General features: G+C 38.7%; 1 protein-coding gene across 5 annotated transcripts in view; it reads right to left on the bottom strand.

The window, feature by feature from the left end:
- Window positions 1–18,690, bottom strand: part of dusp22a (dual specificity phosphatase 22a) — a 63,618-nt gene continuing 44,928 nt past the window's right edge. For all 5 annotated transcript variants that reach the window (XM_051656645.1, XM_051656644.1, XM_051656643.1 and 2 more), the window contains one exon: window positions 1–700. In XM_051656645.1, the coding sequence (XP_051512605.1) occupies window positions 512–700 (189 nt within the window). In that variant the 3' untranslated portion in view covers window positions 1–511. The remainder of the gene's footprint in view (window positions 701–18,690) is intronic.

Raw genomic sequence — 18,690 nt, forward strand, 5'->3', positions numbered from 1 at the left:
TTTCATTAATTGTTTAATTTGTTGTTGTGTATTTTGCATATTTATATTTAGAAAGATCAACAACAGTACAAATATTAGAAATAAAACTTGACCATTTACAGCTTTCAGAGACTAGTGATATAAATCTCTGCATTTTTCACTGACAAATTAGTCATAGCAATTCATTATTCATTAGTGTTTTTTGTTTTTTTGTTTTGTTTATTTTTTGTTTTTTTTTAGATAAAATGCAATATTTGTAAAGGTATATTTCACATTAAATACAAGTTAAGTTCAATCAACAGCATTGAACAGCATTTTGACTTGTCCTTCCTTTTCAAAAAATTAAATAACTATCTGGATTACAGTGAGGCACATACAGCAGAGGTGAATGGGACCAAGAAAATGCACAGGGATTCTCTGATCTCTCTTTGGAAATGAACTGTACTTGTGGGTCTTGTGTCCTGATTCAAAACGCTGTGCTGTTACTCTTCAGCTAAGGTTAAAGCAGCTGGCAAAGCAGAGAGGGGCATTTTCATCTGTTGCTGCCTGGTGCGCTGTATTGGTTGTAGGGCAGATTGATGCGTGAGGCCCGGTTCATCCACTCCGGCTCATTCTGTTGCCCCTGCTGCTGCTGTTCTGCATACAGACTAAGTAAAGCCTCAACCTGCTCCTGGTCTTTAAAGGGACTGGCACTGTAGCTGGCCCGTAACCATGCCCGATACTGAAAGAAATAAAGCAGGTGAGTAAAAGGCAATAGTGCTTTTATACACCTTTTCTGTCATCAAAATAATAACAAATTCAAGGACATGATAGTATTCAAAGAAAACATAATTATTCGTATAGTTTCAGTTGCTGTGTATGGTTTTGTGTAGTGAGAATAAAGAGAACCCACTTCACAGTTCTCTATGCCATTTTCAATATGTGTACTGTAGTTTCTTTCGATATCTAACCGAAAGTAGTATTGCGTCGTCTGGCGTTAGTCTCTGTTTAAATGGGGACACATCAGTGACTCAATCATAATTCTTCTCTGTCTGTGCTTAAGGTCAAATAAAAAATAAAAGCTCAAGTCTGTCACAGTCTCTGGCTTTTCACTTGCCTATTAAAAAACCCCTGTGAATGCCTGCTGGAAGCTATTACAAGCTTTTCTGGAAAGTCTTGCCTTCATAAGACATCTATTTGTGAGAAATAAGTTTCACTTTTGATCACAGAGCTCTGAGCCAGTTCTGAAGGAGCAAATGTTGACCAAATGTTCCTGGACCAAAGCTCATACACCCGATTAATTAAGTGTTAGTACAGTAGTGGCTGAATGACCACTTTTTTCTTTTTTTTCTGGGAATGACATCATCAATAAAACCTGACTGCTATTTTTGTAATCTTATCCTAACAACGTTCTACTATCATCAGCATGTTATTTTCCACAGAAATATGTATCATCGACTGGAAACACACCTTCACAGTGTGTGTTTGCCTGTAGGAATCTAGAGTGCAATGGGAATTCCCTGGCACACAGCCCTGCTCTGGGTCCTTGTTGGAATGGAGTGGGAGGACAGACATCCGGTTATTTTCCAGTCAGACTGTTCTTACCATATTCCAAGGAATTACACACCAGGAGGCTGGCTACACAGCATGTATTTATATGTTGTACACTAAAATAACCTCCAACTGAAATTGCACTAGTTCTGGATCACCAAGTAGAATCACAGGAATTTAAAATGTAGTTATAGTAGTAAATGTAGTACAAGCACACACAAACACATATTGTTTTTTAATGTAGCAACATGAGACAGGCAAGAGTGCTGTTGTTTTGAATCTAGCACAGCTGTGATTAGGCTATAAGCACGAAGTAACCTACATTACAATTGTGAGTGTGATATTGCTTTAAAACAACAGTTCTATAAGGGAGAAGTTAGTATCGAGTAACTTACATTTTAGACAAAATATGGACAGTTATTTTGTCAATTTTTGTTCTGCCAAATACAGCCAAAGCAGGATCAACCCTTGCATGTCACAATGTGAAAGCAGCAGAAATATCAGCACTCTTGGAACACTGCTTGTCCAGTCATATTAGAGGGCCGAAACTAACTAAATTATATTTTTTCTTCATTTTTCTCTTCTACTATTTCACTTTTAATATAAAGTATCTGTTTTGTTAATAGTCCTCTTTAATAAACCAATTTATGGAGACCAGTTAACAGCACAGCTGCAAACTATAAATAAATGGGAAAACTAAATTCATATGTTTATCCATTTTTATCCTAAATGTTTAGAAATTATTGTCACCATTATCTTACTATACTATCAGTATGACTGATCTATTTTATTTTTTTTCATGTTGTCTGTGTGCAAATTAACTTTACAAATAAAAATGTGAAGTGTAAAAAATTATCTGATATATATAATATCTTAAACACATCAACATAAAAAGTGAAGCCATACAACTCAGTTTAGGGGCTGGGCATCAGACTCTATTTTTGTGGTGTACATCGGCAAAGAGAAACTGTGTTGCACTTCCCTTCTGGTTACCTGTCAAAGCTCTCTCACTATGAGACTGACTGAACATTTATCACTCCACTCCGTAAAGGTTCTTTCATTTTTGTTAAAAGCGTATCTTCACATCTGCTGCACTGTTCATTATACAACAGTATGCATGCCCACATACTGCACATACACCCACTCTAGTGCTACTGCACATACACTAATTTATAGGTACATTTCTACTTACCTCTTTCTTACTACTCACTACATCTGAACCTATTTTAGATTTATGTATAATTAAAGGTGAAGTGTAGTTCTGCACTACTAGTGTCAGCAAACAGGATCACACATAATCCTACCCTAAACTCAAGACATTGGTTGAGCCAATGTTGCTGTGTCGGCTGGTTGGGATGCTATAACAAACAGAACAATGTTTTGATTGTGCCACAGATCCACAGTGTTTACAGTCTTCAGCAACATCACTATATGAATGGATTACTAGTTGTGTCAGCATAAAAAGCTTTAAGACCATTAAGTGACATTATTGTCATAAGAATTAAACACCCCTCCGCCAAATTCTCATAACAGTAACACAGCCAGGTGTTTTAATATTTTTTTAAATCTTTTTCATCTCTCAGTGGTGATTCCCATTCGATTCTCATTACTGTAATACAGTTTTATATACTTAATACAGAAAAATACTGTAATACATTTAAATGACCATAAACAGTACAACACATCCAACCACGAGGTAAATACTTTACTTTTGTTATATGTTACAGTGTAATGGTCCTAAAAATGTGCTCTATTTATTTTATGCAAAATATAATTTCATTTTTCTTTCTTTTGATTTTGGAGTCAAATAGGGTCAGTAGTTCAGTACAGTATCTTATGTTTACTCATAAAAGATTTTATTGTAAAAGATTGTGTTGATAAATAGGTTTATAGTGTATTTTCAACATGTATGTTGAACTTAGTTCAGTATGTACTATGACGTTAAAACAGACTGCGCACCTCTTATCTCTCCTCTTACTGCGGCTCACTCGCCCAGTGTAAAGACTGTAACCTGAAGACACAGTCTAACAAAAATATAGCTCGGATCCTGGTGTCCTCCGTCGGTGTTGTTGGCTGCGTCCGAAAACTGTAAAATGCTGCCTTTGGAGGCTGCATACGGAGGTAGGATAAAAATAAGGTGCTTCTCAAACTGTTTTGAGACCAGTTTCAATAAAAGCTTCATTCAAAAACACTGTGGGATAAGCCTTTAACTGAGGCAGCAAGTCAGCTGCTTGCGTTTTCGGATGCAGCCATTGATTTTGTTTTTGTTGCTGTTGTTATTGAATCACGTGTGCAAACATCATCAGGAGAAAAATGGTCAACACAATATGACGTCGCTATGAGGGTTCTTTTTGTGTGTGCCAATGCAAGAGGAAAAAGTGTAGTTGGGTTTGCCATTCCTCTTAATAGTTCTAATCCATAAAGTTATTAAGGGAAAAGTCCTGGGACTGGATGTGGGAAAGGGGCTATAAGATCCCATTTTTACAAGCCTGATCAAAACCACATCCGTAGATGGTTTGAAATCTGATTAAAATCAGATTTATGTTAATGCATCTCAGCAGGGGCGTAAGAACCATTAATCACTTTTAGAAATAACTAAATTCTTAGGGCATTTACACACCTAGTTCATTTGAGCATTCCAAGCGCTCTCAGAGCAGTATTATGTGTATATGTGAACAACCCAAGTTGTCTCAGACCCCCCTAAAAGGACCCAATAGCGAACGTCAGGAGGTGGCCTGAGTACGGTTAGTTTGTGGGTCCTTTTGTGGTTTGATTGATTTGTGCAATGTGAAAGCAAAGAGGTACCAGTCCACTTTGCATTTTATGACATAAGTACCTCGTGGCTTGCCACATATAGCTGCATTACATACTTCATATTCCAGTCACAATTTACTGTCCACATATGGTAAGTTAAGCGAATATAGATATACCATGATTACCATGACATGTTGTTGTGTCTCATATTCCCTTCTTGTTGTATTATTTGAGCACCTAAAATGAACTGACCGGCCGCATTCAGAGCAGAGCAGTGCTTTAAGATGAACTGCTTTAAAGTGCTCTGATGGGCGTACCGTCTACGGAGATTCATGCCAAACTCCCACGAAAATACAAGCGAGGATTTTTATAGTTTCACTTTGATTTTATTTGCGCAATGGCAAATGTTCTTGGATCATACACACAAAGTAAATGACACACAGGAGGAGATGCTTGCTTGCTCCATTTCTCTCGAGATGATCAGATAAAGAAACATATTTACAAATGCACATAGAATTTCAAATGTTTTCCTTCATGCGAAATAGGGGCTTGTAGGTTTTTTTTTTGGAGAGCCTTAACATAACGTGAGAGAGTGATGAATTTAGGACAGAAATACAGTATACATTATTACTATTGCGTTTCATAAATTATATAATATATATTCTATTACTTTTTATGTAATTCTATCCCCGTGCAATAATTTTTTTATGAAAAATGCAATATTTTTAAAGCCTTAAAAGTAATCATATAGCCCCATTTTATTATATGATTTCAAGTTAAATATCAATAAATTACTACTTAAGGTGTAGGCCTATCTGTCATAAGCATACGTACACCTTAAGAAGTATGACAATTTGTATGACAATTGCTTATCTTAATAATCGCAATTATTTATTCGCTCAGCAGTCCGAAATGTCCTTTGTAGTCTTCTGATGTCTTATTTCATAGCTGAACCAAACCAGACAGTTTTTGAAGTGCAGAGGACAGACTCAATGACTGCTGAGTAAAACTGTATCAGCAGCACGTGTGGCAAGTTGAACTTCCACAACTGGTGAAGGAAGTACAACTTCTGCTGGGCCTTTTTCACAATGGAGTCAATGTGGGTCTCCCACTTCAGGTCCAGTGAGATGGTAGAGCCCAGGAACCTGAATGACTCCACTGCTGCCACAATGCTGTTCAGAATGGTGAGCGGGGTCTATATTGGGGTGTTCCTCCTAAAGTCCACTATCATCTCCACTGTTTTGAGCGTGTTCAGCTCCGGTTTTGACTGCACCAGACAGCCAGCTGTTCAACCTCCCTTCTGCATGCAGACTCATCGTCATCCTAGATGAGGCCGATGACAGTAGTGTCATCTGCAAACTTCAGGAGCTTGACAGAGGGGTCCTTGGCAGTGCAATTATTAGTGTACAGGGAGAAGAGTAGTGGGGAGAGCACACATCCCTAGGGGGCACAAGTGCTGATAGTACAGGTGCTGGAAGTGAATTTCCCCAGTCTCATTAACTGCTGCCAATCTGTCAGAAAGCAGGTGATCTACTGACAGATAGACGTGGAAATAGAGAGTTGGTTTAATTTAGTCTGGAGAATAGCTGGGATGATGGTGTTGAAAGCTGAACTGAAGTCCACAAAAAGGATCCTTGCCCTGGATGTCCCTGGTCTGTCCAGATGTTGCAGGATATGATGCAATCCCATGTTGACTTCATTATCCACAGACCTGTTTGCTCGATAAGTAAATTGAAGGGGATCAAGAAAGGGTCCAATGATGTCCTTCAGGTGGGCCAACACCAGTCTCTCAAATGACTTCATGACCACAAACGTCAGAGCGACAGGTCTGTAGTCATTAAGTCCTGTGATTTTGGGTTTCTTTGGGACAGGGATAATGGTGGAGCATTTCAAGCAGCAGAGAACTTCACACTGCTCCAGTGATCTGTGTGAAGATGGGGACCAGCTGGTCAGCACAGGATTTAAGACAAGTGAAAGAAACACCATCTGGGCCCTGTGCTTTCCTTGTCTTTTGTTTCTGGATGACCCGGCACATATCCTCTTCACAGATCTTAAGTGCAGGTTGAATAGCTGGAGGGAGGGAGGAGGATGGGGGTTGCAGGAGGTGTTGATGTTTGTGTGAAGTGAAGGTCAGATTGGGTGTGGGGTGTGAGACTGGGCTTTTCAAATCTACAGTAAAACACATTCAGGTCGTCAGCCAGTTGTTGATTCCCTACAGAGTTGGGGGATGGTGTCTTGTAGTTAGTGATGTCTTTCAGGCCTCTTCACACTATTGCAGGGTCATTAGCTCATTGGCTTTGAAAGGGAGAGACATCAGTGAACGAGAAATATGAGTCAGTGTATGGACGTGAATGTGAACAATTCGTTCTCTTAAAAGATTAATTCAAAAAGACCTATTCGTTCACAAACGAAACATCACTATCTTTGTGCCCTCCAGAAGCTTACATTCTGCAGGTGAACAGCACCTAGTGGTGTCATCTCATAGAAACACAAAATAACTTTCACGCACTTTCACTTCGACTGTGCCCCACTTGTGGAACGACCTGCCGAACTCCACCCGAGCAGCTGTTTCTCTAGCCTCTTTTAAAAAACACCTAAAGACATAGCTCTTTCGTGAGCACTTGACCGTACCCTAATAATGCACTCTCTGTTAAAAAAAAAAGAATAAAATAAAAATGTCTTTCCATTCTTCCTGTCTCTCACATTCCTCGCTATGTGATCTTCTCTAAGCAATTTTTGAAACATGTATTACAGCACGTTGCTGTCAGGATCCTGTCACCTTTGTCAGTTATGTTTATTGGTTGGTGACGGGATCCTGACATCCATGTTCTGTGTTTGTGTTGAGCACATGGTTCAGGGTTTATTTCCTGTCCATGTGCTCTATCTGTCTTTGTTTGTGTTTCTGTGTGAGCGCATGGCTTAGGGTGGTATTTCCTTGCCTCTTCTCGAACATCGCATGTATATTCCTGTGCGCTCTTCTGTCCATTTTGTGTTTCATGTTCAGAGCATGGTGTCTGGATCTTGACTTCTTTCGGTCTCGGTTCTGGTGTCGGGATCCGGACACTCATGTTCCATGTCTTGTCTTTGTGAGCGCATGGCTTCAGATTCGGTTCTGTTACCATGCGCTCTTCTGCCTGTCTTTTGTGCTGTGTTTTTTGTTTGAGCATATGGCATATGATTGTGTTCATTCACCGTGTGCTTTTCTGTTTTGTCAGTTGTGTTTTGTGTGAGAACATGGCTTCTGTCAGGATTGTTTGCCATGTGCTCTCCTGTCTCATGTGTAGGCCCCGCCCCCTTGTTACCTTGTTTTTATTTCATTAGCCTCACCTGCCTTCCCTCGTTACCTTGCTTAGTTCCTTCCCTATATATAGCTCCTCTCGTGTTCAGCCCTGTGCCAAAAATGTGCTGTGTGAATGTTGGGAATATTTACAACAATGAAAAGGTAAAGGCTTTGGTTGGAATATTCATACAATAGCTGAGGAATTTAATTTAAATGGGTTAGATTATGGACCAAATACTGTATGGGGTAATGTTCCTCCATGGATATTTCCAGTGCCCAAGGTGGACTTGCAACTTGTGGCGCAGAAGAGAGAATGGACTGAAAGGAATGTGGATAACATTGGATATTTGGTTCCAGATTATGTGAAAAGGAGCTATTTTAATTATATGCCAATATTTACTGATGGATCTAAAGACCCAGGGAGTAAACATGTAGGAGCAGGTGTATACATACCCAAGTTTTATGTTGTCATGCAAAATATTTAATGATAGAATATTTGTATTTACAGCTGAAATAGTCGCCATAATTTTAGGATTACAATGGATAGAAGAGTTAAGGCCTGAGAGAGCTGTCATTTGTTCAGACTCTCAAGCAGCTCTTAGTAGCTTGAACTCCAAAGAAACAATAAGAGATGATCTATTGTTGGATATTTTTACTATAATATTGAGAATACAAAGAGTTGGAACTGATGTACAGTTTTTTTGGGTTCCTGCTCATGTTGGTGTAGAGGGTAATGAGAAAGCAGATGAGATTGCAAAGAGAGTGTTGAAATTAAATGATGAAATAATGAAAGTTCCCTTTGGAAAAGGTGAGGCCAAATCATTAATTAAAAAGGCAGTGAGGGATTCGTGGCAGAAGTGGGATACAGATACCAAAGGGAGACACTATTATAGCATACAAAAATCAATTAAGGTGAAGGCACACATAGGGAAGTGTAGAAGACAGGAAGTGGTTTTTTCAAGACTAAGATTTAGACATAAATGTGAATATTTAGCCATGGATTAAAATCAACTCTTTATTTAATGGCAAAGTGTGTATCAGATAAATGTGATGTTTGTAATGTTCCTGAAAATATTGAGCATGTCATTATGTGGTGTAGTGTATATATAATTCAGAGAGGAACATCTTACGTGATAAGATATGAACTAGAACGTGTATGGAATTTGGAAGGGATTTTAGGGATGAGTGAGAAAATGAGGGAATGTTGCAAGGCTCTCTTTCTTAAATACAGAATTATTTTTATATTATAAATTTATATATCAAATAACTTTTTTCTTTTATGTAACCTTAAGTATGTAAAACCCTGATGTTACACACTCCAGTACAGTAGGTGGCGGTGTGCACCTATACACGTTGGTTTGCGATCCGCCATTAAACTGAAAGAAGCCCTATGCCAGCTGTTTTGTTGATTTGTGTGTGTCTTCCCAGTCAGTTGGTTCCAGTCTGTTACTTCAGTCAGTTACATTGTTGTTTTGATTTGTAGAGTTTAGTTCTGTTTGTCATTTTTCTCCATTGTGAGATTTTTCTTTGTATTTTGTTTTATTTTTCAATAAAGCCTTTTAAACTTGCCACTGCATTTGAGTCCTGCCTCAACAATCTGTGTCATAACAATCGGTCTAAAACTGGACCCAGCAGAGGCAATGGGCATTTTTTTTTTTTTTTAATTTAATTTTTTTTTTTTTTTATCCCCCTCCAGCCCGATAGGAACCGGTCTCTCAAAGTAACGCCCAGCTCAACCACACCATGGTCAGCACCCAGAACGGCTGTGGTTTTGGCATCTACACTATGGTTCTGGTCAGTGAGCCTCACAGGTGGTGCTTTGACAAGACCAGGTTGAAACAGCTTTTTTTTTGTTTTACCCTTTTGGGATCTGGTGGACCATGTCTGCTGCCTTGAAGTTGAAGACCTGCTGCAGAGATGGAGGCCGTTCCCCAGTCACTTCCTGTGCTCTAGAGCCTCTGAACCCCGCCCCCTACCCGGATCCACATCCCTGGGTGCCAGACCATGTCCCTTTCCTGAGGCCTCCTCCCAGGCTGCCAGACCCTACCCCCTTCTTCAGGCTGCCAGACCCTGCCTCCTTTCTGGAGCTTCCCCCCAGGCCACCAGACCCTGCCCCCTTCCTCAAGCTTCCTCCCTGGCCGCTGGACCTCGCCCCTTCTACCTGGGTCCTCCTCCCAGGCTGACAGACCCCGCCTCCTTTCTGAAGCCTTCCCCTTGGTTTCCCCTACCCTCTGTCTGTCTTTGTGTTTCTGTGTGAGCGCACGGCTTGGTTTCCTTGCTGTGTGCTCTTTTGTCTTTTTTTTTTTTTTTTTTTAACGTACGGAGCATGGTGTCTGGATCCTGACTTCTGTCTGTTTCGGTTCTGGTGTCGGGATCCGGATACTTATGCGGCATGTTTTTGTTACCTTATTTCATTAGCCTCACCTGCCTTCCCCTGTTATCCTCCTTCATTCCTTTCCTACATATAGCTCCTCGTGTTCAGTCCTGTGCCAGATTGTTTTGTGGATTTGTGTCTTCCCAGTTGGTTGGTTCCAGGCTGTTACTTTGGACAGTTACATTGTTTTGATTTGTAGAGTTTAGTTCTGTTTGTCATTTTTCTCCATTGTGTTTTTTCTTTTTCAATAGAGCCTTTTAAACTTGCCACTGCATTTGGGTCCTGCCTCAGACTGTGACGGATTAATCGCTTCTATTGTCATCATTTTGTAAGTCGCTCTGGATAAAAGCATCTGCTAAATGAATAAATGTAAATGTGCATATTACTCTTTATAGTATGCCATTCCGAACTCCAGCATGGTCCTTTCTTTTTATGTTTAATGGCGGTTCACAGACTTATTAGTGCATTACCACCACCTACCTCTTGCCTCAACTATATTTCCACCTGACTATTGGGGTGCAAAAGGCTGCATTGTGTGGCAGATGCTACTTACACCGGGGTGCAAATCGACACTCCAAATTTTATGTTGCTGGTTGGCTTGGTTCATGTGCACCGTTCATTGTTTCACTAAATTGTTCAGAGTTTCTATTTGCACCCTAAGTAGCATTTGCCCCACATTGCAGCTATTTGCACCTTAATAGTGTAGTGGATCCACAGAAATATGACAAACCAAACAATAGGTGTCATTGCAGTGGCATGTAAAAATGTGTGTGATTGTGTACTGTTGTCCTAGCAACCGTGGTTGCAATCTGCGTTTTGTCCCACTCTTTTTCCCATCCGATTTCCTGTTTCCACTCTTAATATTAAAATTTATATAAATGTTGATTTTCATTGCAGTGATTTGGTCATGGTGAACGTAGAGTACAGTAATATGTTGTTAATATAGTAACCATGGCTTCATTTTGTGGTTACTTTAAATTGACAAAAATACCATGGTGAAACCATGGTTACTGTAGTAAAACCATGGTTATTTTTTCTAAGGTAAGGAGGAAGGTTAGGTTTAGGGGAAGGGGTTAATGTAGTGTGTCTGTGGGACTCTAAACACAAACACACTGCAGTGATACCCATACTGTATGTTAGTGTATAAATATGGGTAAAATAGTTTGACACTAATTTGCACCAGGGTGCAATTAGTATCTACCATTATTTGCACCAGGGTTGGGGTGCAAATAATATCTGCCACAATTACACCCCAGTCTAAATAAACGTATACCATTATTTGCACCATGGTGCAAATATCATCTGCCTAAATTGTGTGACATTGCTTTGAAGTGTTTTTGATGCATTGGTTTGTATTAGATTACAATAGCAAGTGTAAAATATTCAGTCTTTTGTTTTGATTAGTTTTGTTGTGGCATCATGTTCAAATGTTGTGCTAGAAAAAAATCTTTATCCATCACTCTGATGTACTGGGTTGTAAAATTTCCGTCATAATCTATTTTTATCCATCATACTTGTTTTCATTTTACAAATATTCTGGGGTGTAGCATCTAGTATAATGGCAAATATTACAGTTGATTGAAATCTATCATAAGCTTGACTCCTCATGCTTGAGTGTGGTGAAACCAATGAGTTGTACCTATTAATCAAGGTGCTAAAACAAGATTTGTAAATTTTTCCAGTTACATGCAGCTATAATAACCTTCCGGTTTGAAAAAGCGCATATGTACTGTACCTGAATAAGTTCATAGAACTTATTCAGTGTGCCTGATCGTGTGGTTTTTTTTTTTTTTCTTCTCACTTTATCATAATACAGTAACACACTGATGTAATGAAATCCAAACACAATTGGTCATAAGTGTGTATTTTACCAGGTGTAAATTGTGATGGCACTTGTTAATGCGCATCTTTATACCAGGGAATATACAGGGAACACACACAGCGGGAGTGGGTGTGAGAGAGAGAGTGAATTAGAAACCGATAACAAAAATGTATTTACATGTTTCTTTATCTGTCAAATTCAAAAATCAGTACATGATGGAGAATTTATGGTTACCCCTGGATTCATGGGGGGTTAAGTGACTGTTTGTGCCTCAGCAGCCCCACCAGAAATAATGCGCCTGTAATAGGCTACCACTGGTGATGAATGTGTTAGTATTTGGATTCTGCCCTCATGAAAATATCCATTGCTAAACTAACGCATGGTGAATATACGCAAGTTCGCATTGTTACTATGATGACTGACTAATGTGGTGTGCTGCAGACTGAACAGAAAAATGTGATCTGTCCATATATAACCTGCAGTTTGAACGGTCAGTCTAAAAAACAATTGGATTTAAGAAATCTATTTTTTTTTTTTTTTTTTTTTTTTTTTTTTCTGCAGTTCGAACAAAGCCTTAGATGCTTGGATGCATCATCATTTAAAATCAATAGTTTTCAGTTAAAGACTTGATTGCGGAATTTACTATTCACAGTCAGCCATGATTACTTTAAATGAGTCAAGATATGAGGAATCAAATTTTCCTTGATATTTTGGCCATTGTGCTATAAAACAGACTAAGTTTTAGAATTCAAAGCTTTCCTTCAAGTCCAAAAATGACTCTTTTTGAAATTGACTAGATTGTGACATCATAGTGGTGTAATTTGCATAGTCCCCGCCTCCACAACATACGTAACTGTCATTAGGTTCCCAGACATTGTTGTGTTCCTGGTTGTGGAAAAACTGTATCTCTGAATAGCCTTCTGAAGGATCCCAAAGTTAGGAATGAGTGGCTTAATCAAACAAATTCTAACATGGTTACTTATCAAAGAAATCATTCCTCACAAAATACTGATTTGAGATTAAATTAAGTATGGCAGAAGATCGCGGAGCATAATGGAAAAAAAAGTGGTGAAGTTTATGATACTTCCAAAGATAGCGTTGGGACCATCACTGGTATAAAATAGCTCAGCTGGCAACTGTTATCAATCAGAATATGGCATTGAACCGGAATGATCTGCTTCAACTACTACACTGAGAACGCACAAAATGATTGACAGGTATAAAAGCACATCAAAGTCTTCTAATTATCTGATCAAAGAATGTGTCAGCAGCCCTCTGTCACATTTTTGTTTGCTGTTTACACAGTCTTGTGCTGTCACAGTGAACAGTGAGATATCTCAGGACAGTTATTTCAGTGATATCTTTCAGGAGAAGGAACATTATCTTTAATCCATGAGTAAAAGTGTCAAAAAAACAGGGTGGTTACTAAGATTAAGCAAGTAGTATTTGGCAGGTCATGTGATTCTAACATGGCAGCCCCCATGAGGGGACCCTCTCCATGTAGAATAAAACCCCTTTTGTAAGTTACTGACATAACTGCAGTATTTATCTCACATGATGATTTCAGATGATAAAGCTGGTAAAACTAATATATCATTCTAATTTGACAAGGAAGTAGTTCTCTTGCCTCTAAAAACTTACATTCTGCAGGGGAGAGTGCTTTATGTAACCTGCAGCAGTGCTCAATGCATTATATAATGAACAAGATGAATTCTTTTAAATTTGAATCAAACTCACTTAGAATGCAGACAGTATCTGACACGGTTTTCCAAGCATCATTGTTTTATTATATCCATGCATGTGGTTACAGATATATCTACATAGATATAGAGCAGTGAAATCCCACAAAACATAACTTCTCTGTTGCCTGCACTCGAAACCAGCATCTAACAGGAGTCGGATGACATGAGCTCCGCTGCTTCCCTCCCACTGGTAGACACTCCCCAATCTCACTCCTCATTTGCATAAAGTTAAACCTTTCTCAACTTGTGGCTGTGGCGAGCAATGTGACATCTTGTCACCAACGGTCACTCTCGCTTGTATCATCAGAAGTCGCTGTGCTCTCATTGAAAATGAATGGGAACGTTGTCGCTCTGAATCGCTTGCAGTGTGAACGGTGCTTAAGAAAAATCTTTCCTGGCCAATAAAAACCTATTCTGATTCTGAAAAATCTTCGTTGCTTAGCAGATATTTGAGGGAACCAAAACAATATTCACACATGAAAGGATGTCAGGGAACTGATAATATCACAACAAAAGTTCATGTTTTAATCGATGACATGGTGAGACACCATAAGTCTACATATCATTTGACTAAGGCATAATTAAACTAATAAAGACCTCTGATGTGTAATTGTATAATATTGTAATCTAATAAAGCAACTCTGGTGATATACCATTAACCAGAGTTATTCACATCATGGGAAAAAAGTCTGGTAATAAAGAAAATTCCCTTTTCTTAAGCTTTTGTTCCCCTAAATCACAGCCTGACAAATCAAACAATATTACAGTGAAAGAAAGCAATGTTTATGAGCAGAAAAGCTTATGTTGCAAGCTTGTCAGTAATGACATTCACGTGATTTGTGCTGATCTAATGCAATATCAGCAAGTCCCCCTCAAACCAAAGTTCCTCTAACTCACTCATTTACCCTGTCAACCTTTTCTGAAAAGCTAAAACACTTTTACAGTAATTTTAAGATCTCACATCAGCAAGACATGCTAAAGGCAACTGCAACAGGAAAACCTACTTCACACCTTCACAGGACTAATGTGAAAACATACCAGTGCAGACTCCTCTACCTCCAAAACCAGAGCTAACGCTTCTGCCATGTGAACATCATGCTGCTGACAGACAGAAAACAAATCTGAAACAATACAATACATAATGCAGTTTGCTATGATCTGAGGATAGAGCTCTTCCAACAAGAGCAAATGACTCATGTTTAGCATTGATCCACAAACCATTTCAGCACTTTTCCACTAGCTGTGGAGTGCTTGTAGTCCTAGAAAACATCCTGTCTGTGCCTCGGTGAACTGTTTTCAACAGAAGTTGTGCCTTTAGCGGCAGTAAAAACTCAACACGTGTTGTTTAGTTGTTGGCTGCTATCTGTGTTAGATGCAGATCACCTGTCTGTAATTACAGCCTGATCTCATTATCATTTGTAGATAATCATACGTAACATTTACACGTACATTTTTGTGTATTTGGATAGATGCTGAAACCACTGCCGTAGCCATCTTACGCCATTGTCCAGGGGTGGTGGTCAGCGTCACTATTCCCTGAGCTATTTTATTTATTTATTTGCTTGTTTATGAGGTGCTACTAGTTACAAATCAAAAAGGGAAACGAAAAATGCACAGAGCATTAGATATGTTAAAAACTTTAAAAAATAAAAATAAATAAGTTAACAGATCTCATGCAATCGATAATTTCTCTTGGCCCATTCACCCAAAAGTTTCTGGCAACACTAGTAGCTGAAACTTACAATATAGATGTATTGACAGCATCTAAAACATTAATAGTTTTACATAGGTACAGCTTTTGAAACATAAAAATACTTACAAATCTCTTAAATTATAAATATATTTGTACAGTTATGTTTTTACTATTTTATAGATATTTTAGATCCCTAACCCCACTCTTAACCACTTCTCAATATAAATTACGTAAAATGCAGATAAATGTGGTGTCAATTTTAGTTACAATATACTATAATATAGATATTTTGAGCCCTTATCCCCACCCTTAACCCCAAACTTAACCCTAGCCATTTCTTAACCATATAAAAAAACTTAATAGGCAGATAAATTTAATCACAATAATTTATTCAGAAAACTGGCAATAGGCACTACAAAAGTAATGAAATCCAAACACAATTGGTCATAAGTGTGTATTTTACCAGGTGTAAATTGTGATGGCACTTGTTAATACGCATCTTTATACGACTCGTGCTCCAATCCGATTGTTCTGGCAACATACAATAGCTTTGTGTGAGGTAGAGAGTGGAATTTAAGTTGTTAATAACTGAAAATTACAATTAATTATACATACAAAATTTGGCATTACACGAGAGTCAATAAGCATTTGACATCACATCCTTTTATGGTGCTTTTGTGGTGTATTTTATGAATTGTTCATGAGATCACGTTGGTGATCAGAACATACATATCCCGAAGAAACAACAAATTCTTGGATACATTGTATTTCAAAAGTATTTGTAAAAATTAAAAAATTTCTCAAATGACTACAACTTTGTAATAATTTTGCCTCACAGTGCCAAATAACTGTAGTAAATCTGGTCTGCAAGCTGCTGTGTAGCCTGTGTGCAACCACATTACTTCAGTCAGCAAACCTTCATTGCTAAAGTATGGCCTGGCATGGCAGCACACCCTGCACATTTCCTTTTTATTGTACAATAATTCACAATTGCAAAACTAGATAATGTAGAAGAGGCTTAATGTCTGTTAAACTAGTTGCATTAAGCCAGCGTCCCACTTACCAACTTGAAAACAACTTAATAATGGTTGATTTCACACCTATTTACTTTTGTTGCTGAAATCTCAGTTTGAAATTGAAATTTGAAGAGGGGAGCGATTAATTAAACCATTAATGGTGTTCTCCTACACTTAGATGACTAATAAAATAACAGCCTGTGTTTATTAAATGTAAATCTTCTCACTGAAGCAACGCATGAACATATGCTTTCTATAGCAGGCTACAACAGCACAACTACCTAATCACACACATTTAAGTTTTGTGACAACTAGTGTGACACAAAAAATAAAGTTGTTTCGAGTTGTCTAGTAGGATGCAACCTTAAGGAAACCCAGTGGCCTTAAGCCTACAAGGTTGCACAACAGTACTAGGGAAGAGTGAAATGCTGTCTGGCCTATGTAAAGAACAGGACCCGTGACTGAAACAGTTGAGATGCTTGCTTGCTTTCTGATAATAGAACGGTTAATCTGTATTCTAGTTCTGCAATTCCTGACACAGCTGGAAGCAGCATAAACTTGCTGCTGGTCTATTGGGTTGGGTCACTCAGTCCTGTGTTGTAGACTGTGAACTATAATCACAGCAGAGCTAGGTATTGCTCCACACCATCACACAACTTAAGTTTTGGTTTTGTGTAGTTGCTAAAGATCAGGGGTGGTAACTGGAAAGTTGTCAGTTTGAGGAGCAGGCTATGAGCCATTCAGCATTGTGACCTTAAGCAAGGCACTCCAGAGGGACTGTCTTCGTAATAAGTGTTCTGTAAGTTGCTCTGGGTAGATGCCTAAACTCACTTAATTCCACAAGCTACTTTTTATGTTATATTTCCAAGGCATGGTAAAAAAAAAAAAAAAAAAAGTAGTTGTGCATTATTTAAATGTGCAAAATTTGCATTGTTTAAGATAGCAGCACCATGTTGCTACACAATGCCACCATGTTGCATCATACCCTGTAAGTGACATTTCAGATGCCTTGCTCGGTACTGATTTTCTCAGACCACATGATCAGAGAAGATCTGGACCTGCAGCACACAGGACAAAGCTGGCACCACTGTCATGGTCATGTTCTCATTGCAGGTGAAGCCTCCCTGATCTGTAGCCTGAATATGTTTTCTGCCATCTTACAGTTTGTGAGGCTTCAGGACTGTGTGTCAGAGGTGCTTGGGAGCAACAACAGGGAAATTACAAATTTTTTTTACAGTCCAAATAAATACCAGTACAATCCCTGCTTAAAGGGATAGTTCACCCAAAAATGAAAACTGTCTCATGACTTACTCTCCCTCATGCCATCCCAGATGTGTATGACTTTCTTTCTTCAGCAGAACACATTTGAAGAAAAATATTATAAACATGACTCAGCTCAGTAGGTCTTTAAAATGCAAGTGGATGGTGATCAGACATTTGAAGCTCCAAACGTCACAGACAGTCAGCATAAACATCATCCATACGACTCCAGCAGATAAATTAATAACTTCTAGATCACTTTTGGTGCGAAAAATCAATATTTAAGTACATTTTATCTATAAACCTTCGCTTGCAGTCAGCAGTAGTATACGCATTCACAAGAGGGCGGAATTCACCCTGTCTCTCGTGTGACGTATTCACGCTGGCATGTTACAGACGTAATCTCACGTTTTTCACTCAGTTGAGACATCCAGGATAAGCAAACAAATGCACCATTGTGAGTAAAGAAACAAATAAATACAGATCTAAACCAAAACCAACAAAGATTCTGTACATAATTCCTCCTCGGTTGTAAACAGCGCTGCTCTTTCGGCTGTGATGCACCTGCATCAGTTCTCACGTGAACATGCAAATGCAATTACGTCACACGCGCATACTGCCACTGACCAGAAGCGATGATTTATAGTTAAAAAGTACTTAAATATTGAACTCTTTCGCACCAAAAGCGATCGTGTCGCTTTAGAAGACATTAATTTAACCGCTGGAGTTGTATGAATGACGTTTATGCTGACTGTCTGTTCTTTTTTGGAGCTTCAAAAGTCTGATCCCCATCCACATGCATTTTAAAGACCTACTGAACTAAGATATTTTTCTATATTTCTTTAAATGTGTTCTGCTGACGAAAAAGTCTTACACATCTGGGATGGCATGAGGGTGAGTAAATAATAAGACAATTAACATTTCTGGGTGAACTAACCCTTTAAGCTACCAGCAGAAGGTTTTTCACTATCTACTGGAACTGTATTTGTGTGCTTCACAATAGAGCCATTGACTGTATCTCTGTTCGTAGCATCCTGTTATGTCATGCCTGAAAAAAGTGTCTTCCAAATAGAAGTGTACACATGGAGTAAATGCATCATATCAGCAAAGTAATTATGGGGCGCCAAGTGTAAAATACCTAATTTTGTGGACTAAATGAATTACCTGACATGAAATGTAGTGATGGAATATAATTACACTTGAATGCCTTTCATGCACAGAAAGACAAAAGCTAGTTGCA

The sequence above is a fragment of the Myxocyprinus asiaticus genome, chromosome 26 (genome assembly GCF_019703515.2).
Source record: "Myxocyprinus asiaticus isolate MX2 ecotype Aquarium Trade chromosome 26, UBuf_Myxa_2, whole genome shotgun sequence".
In the NCBI taxonomy this organism is placed as follows: domain Eukaryota; kingdom Metazoa; phylum Chordata; class Actinopteri; order Cypriniformes; family Catostomidae; genus Myxocyprinus; species Myxocyprinus asiaticus.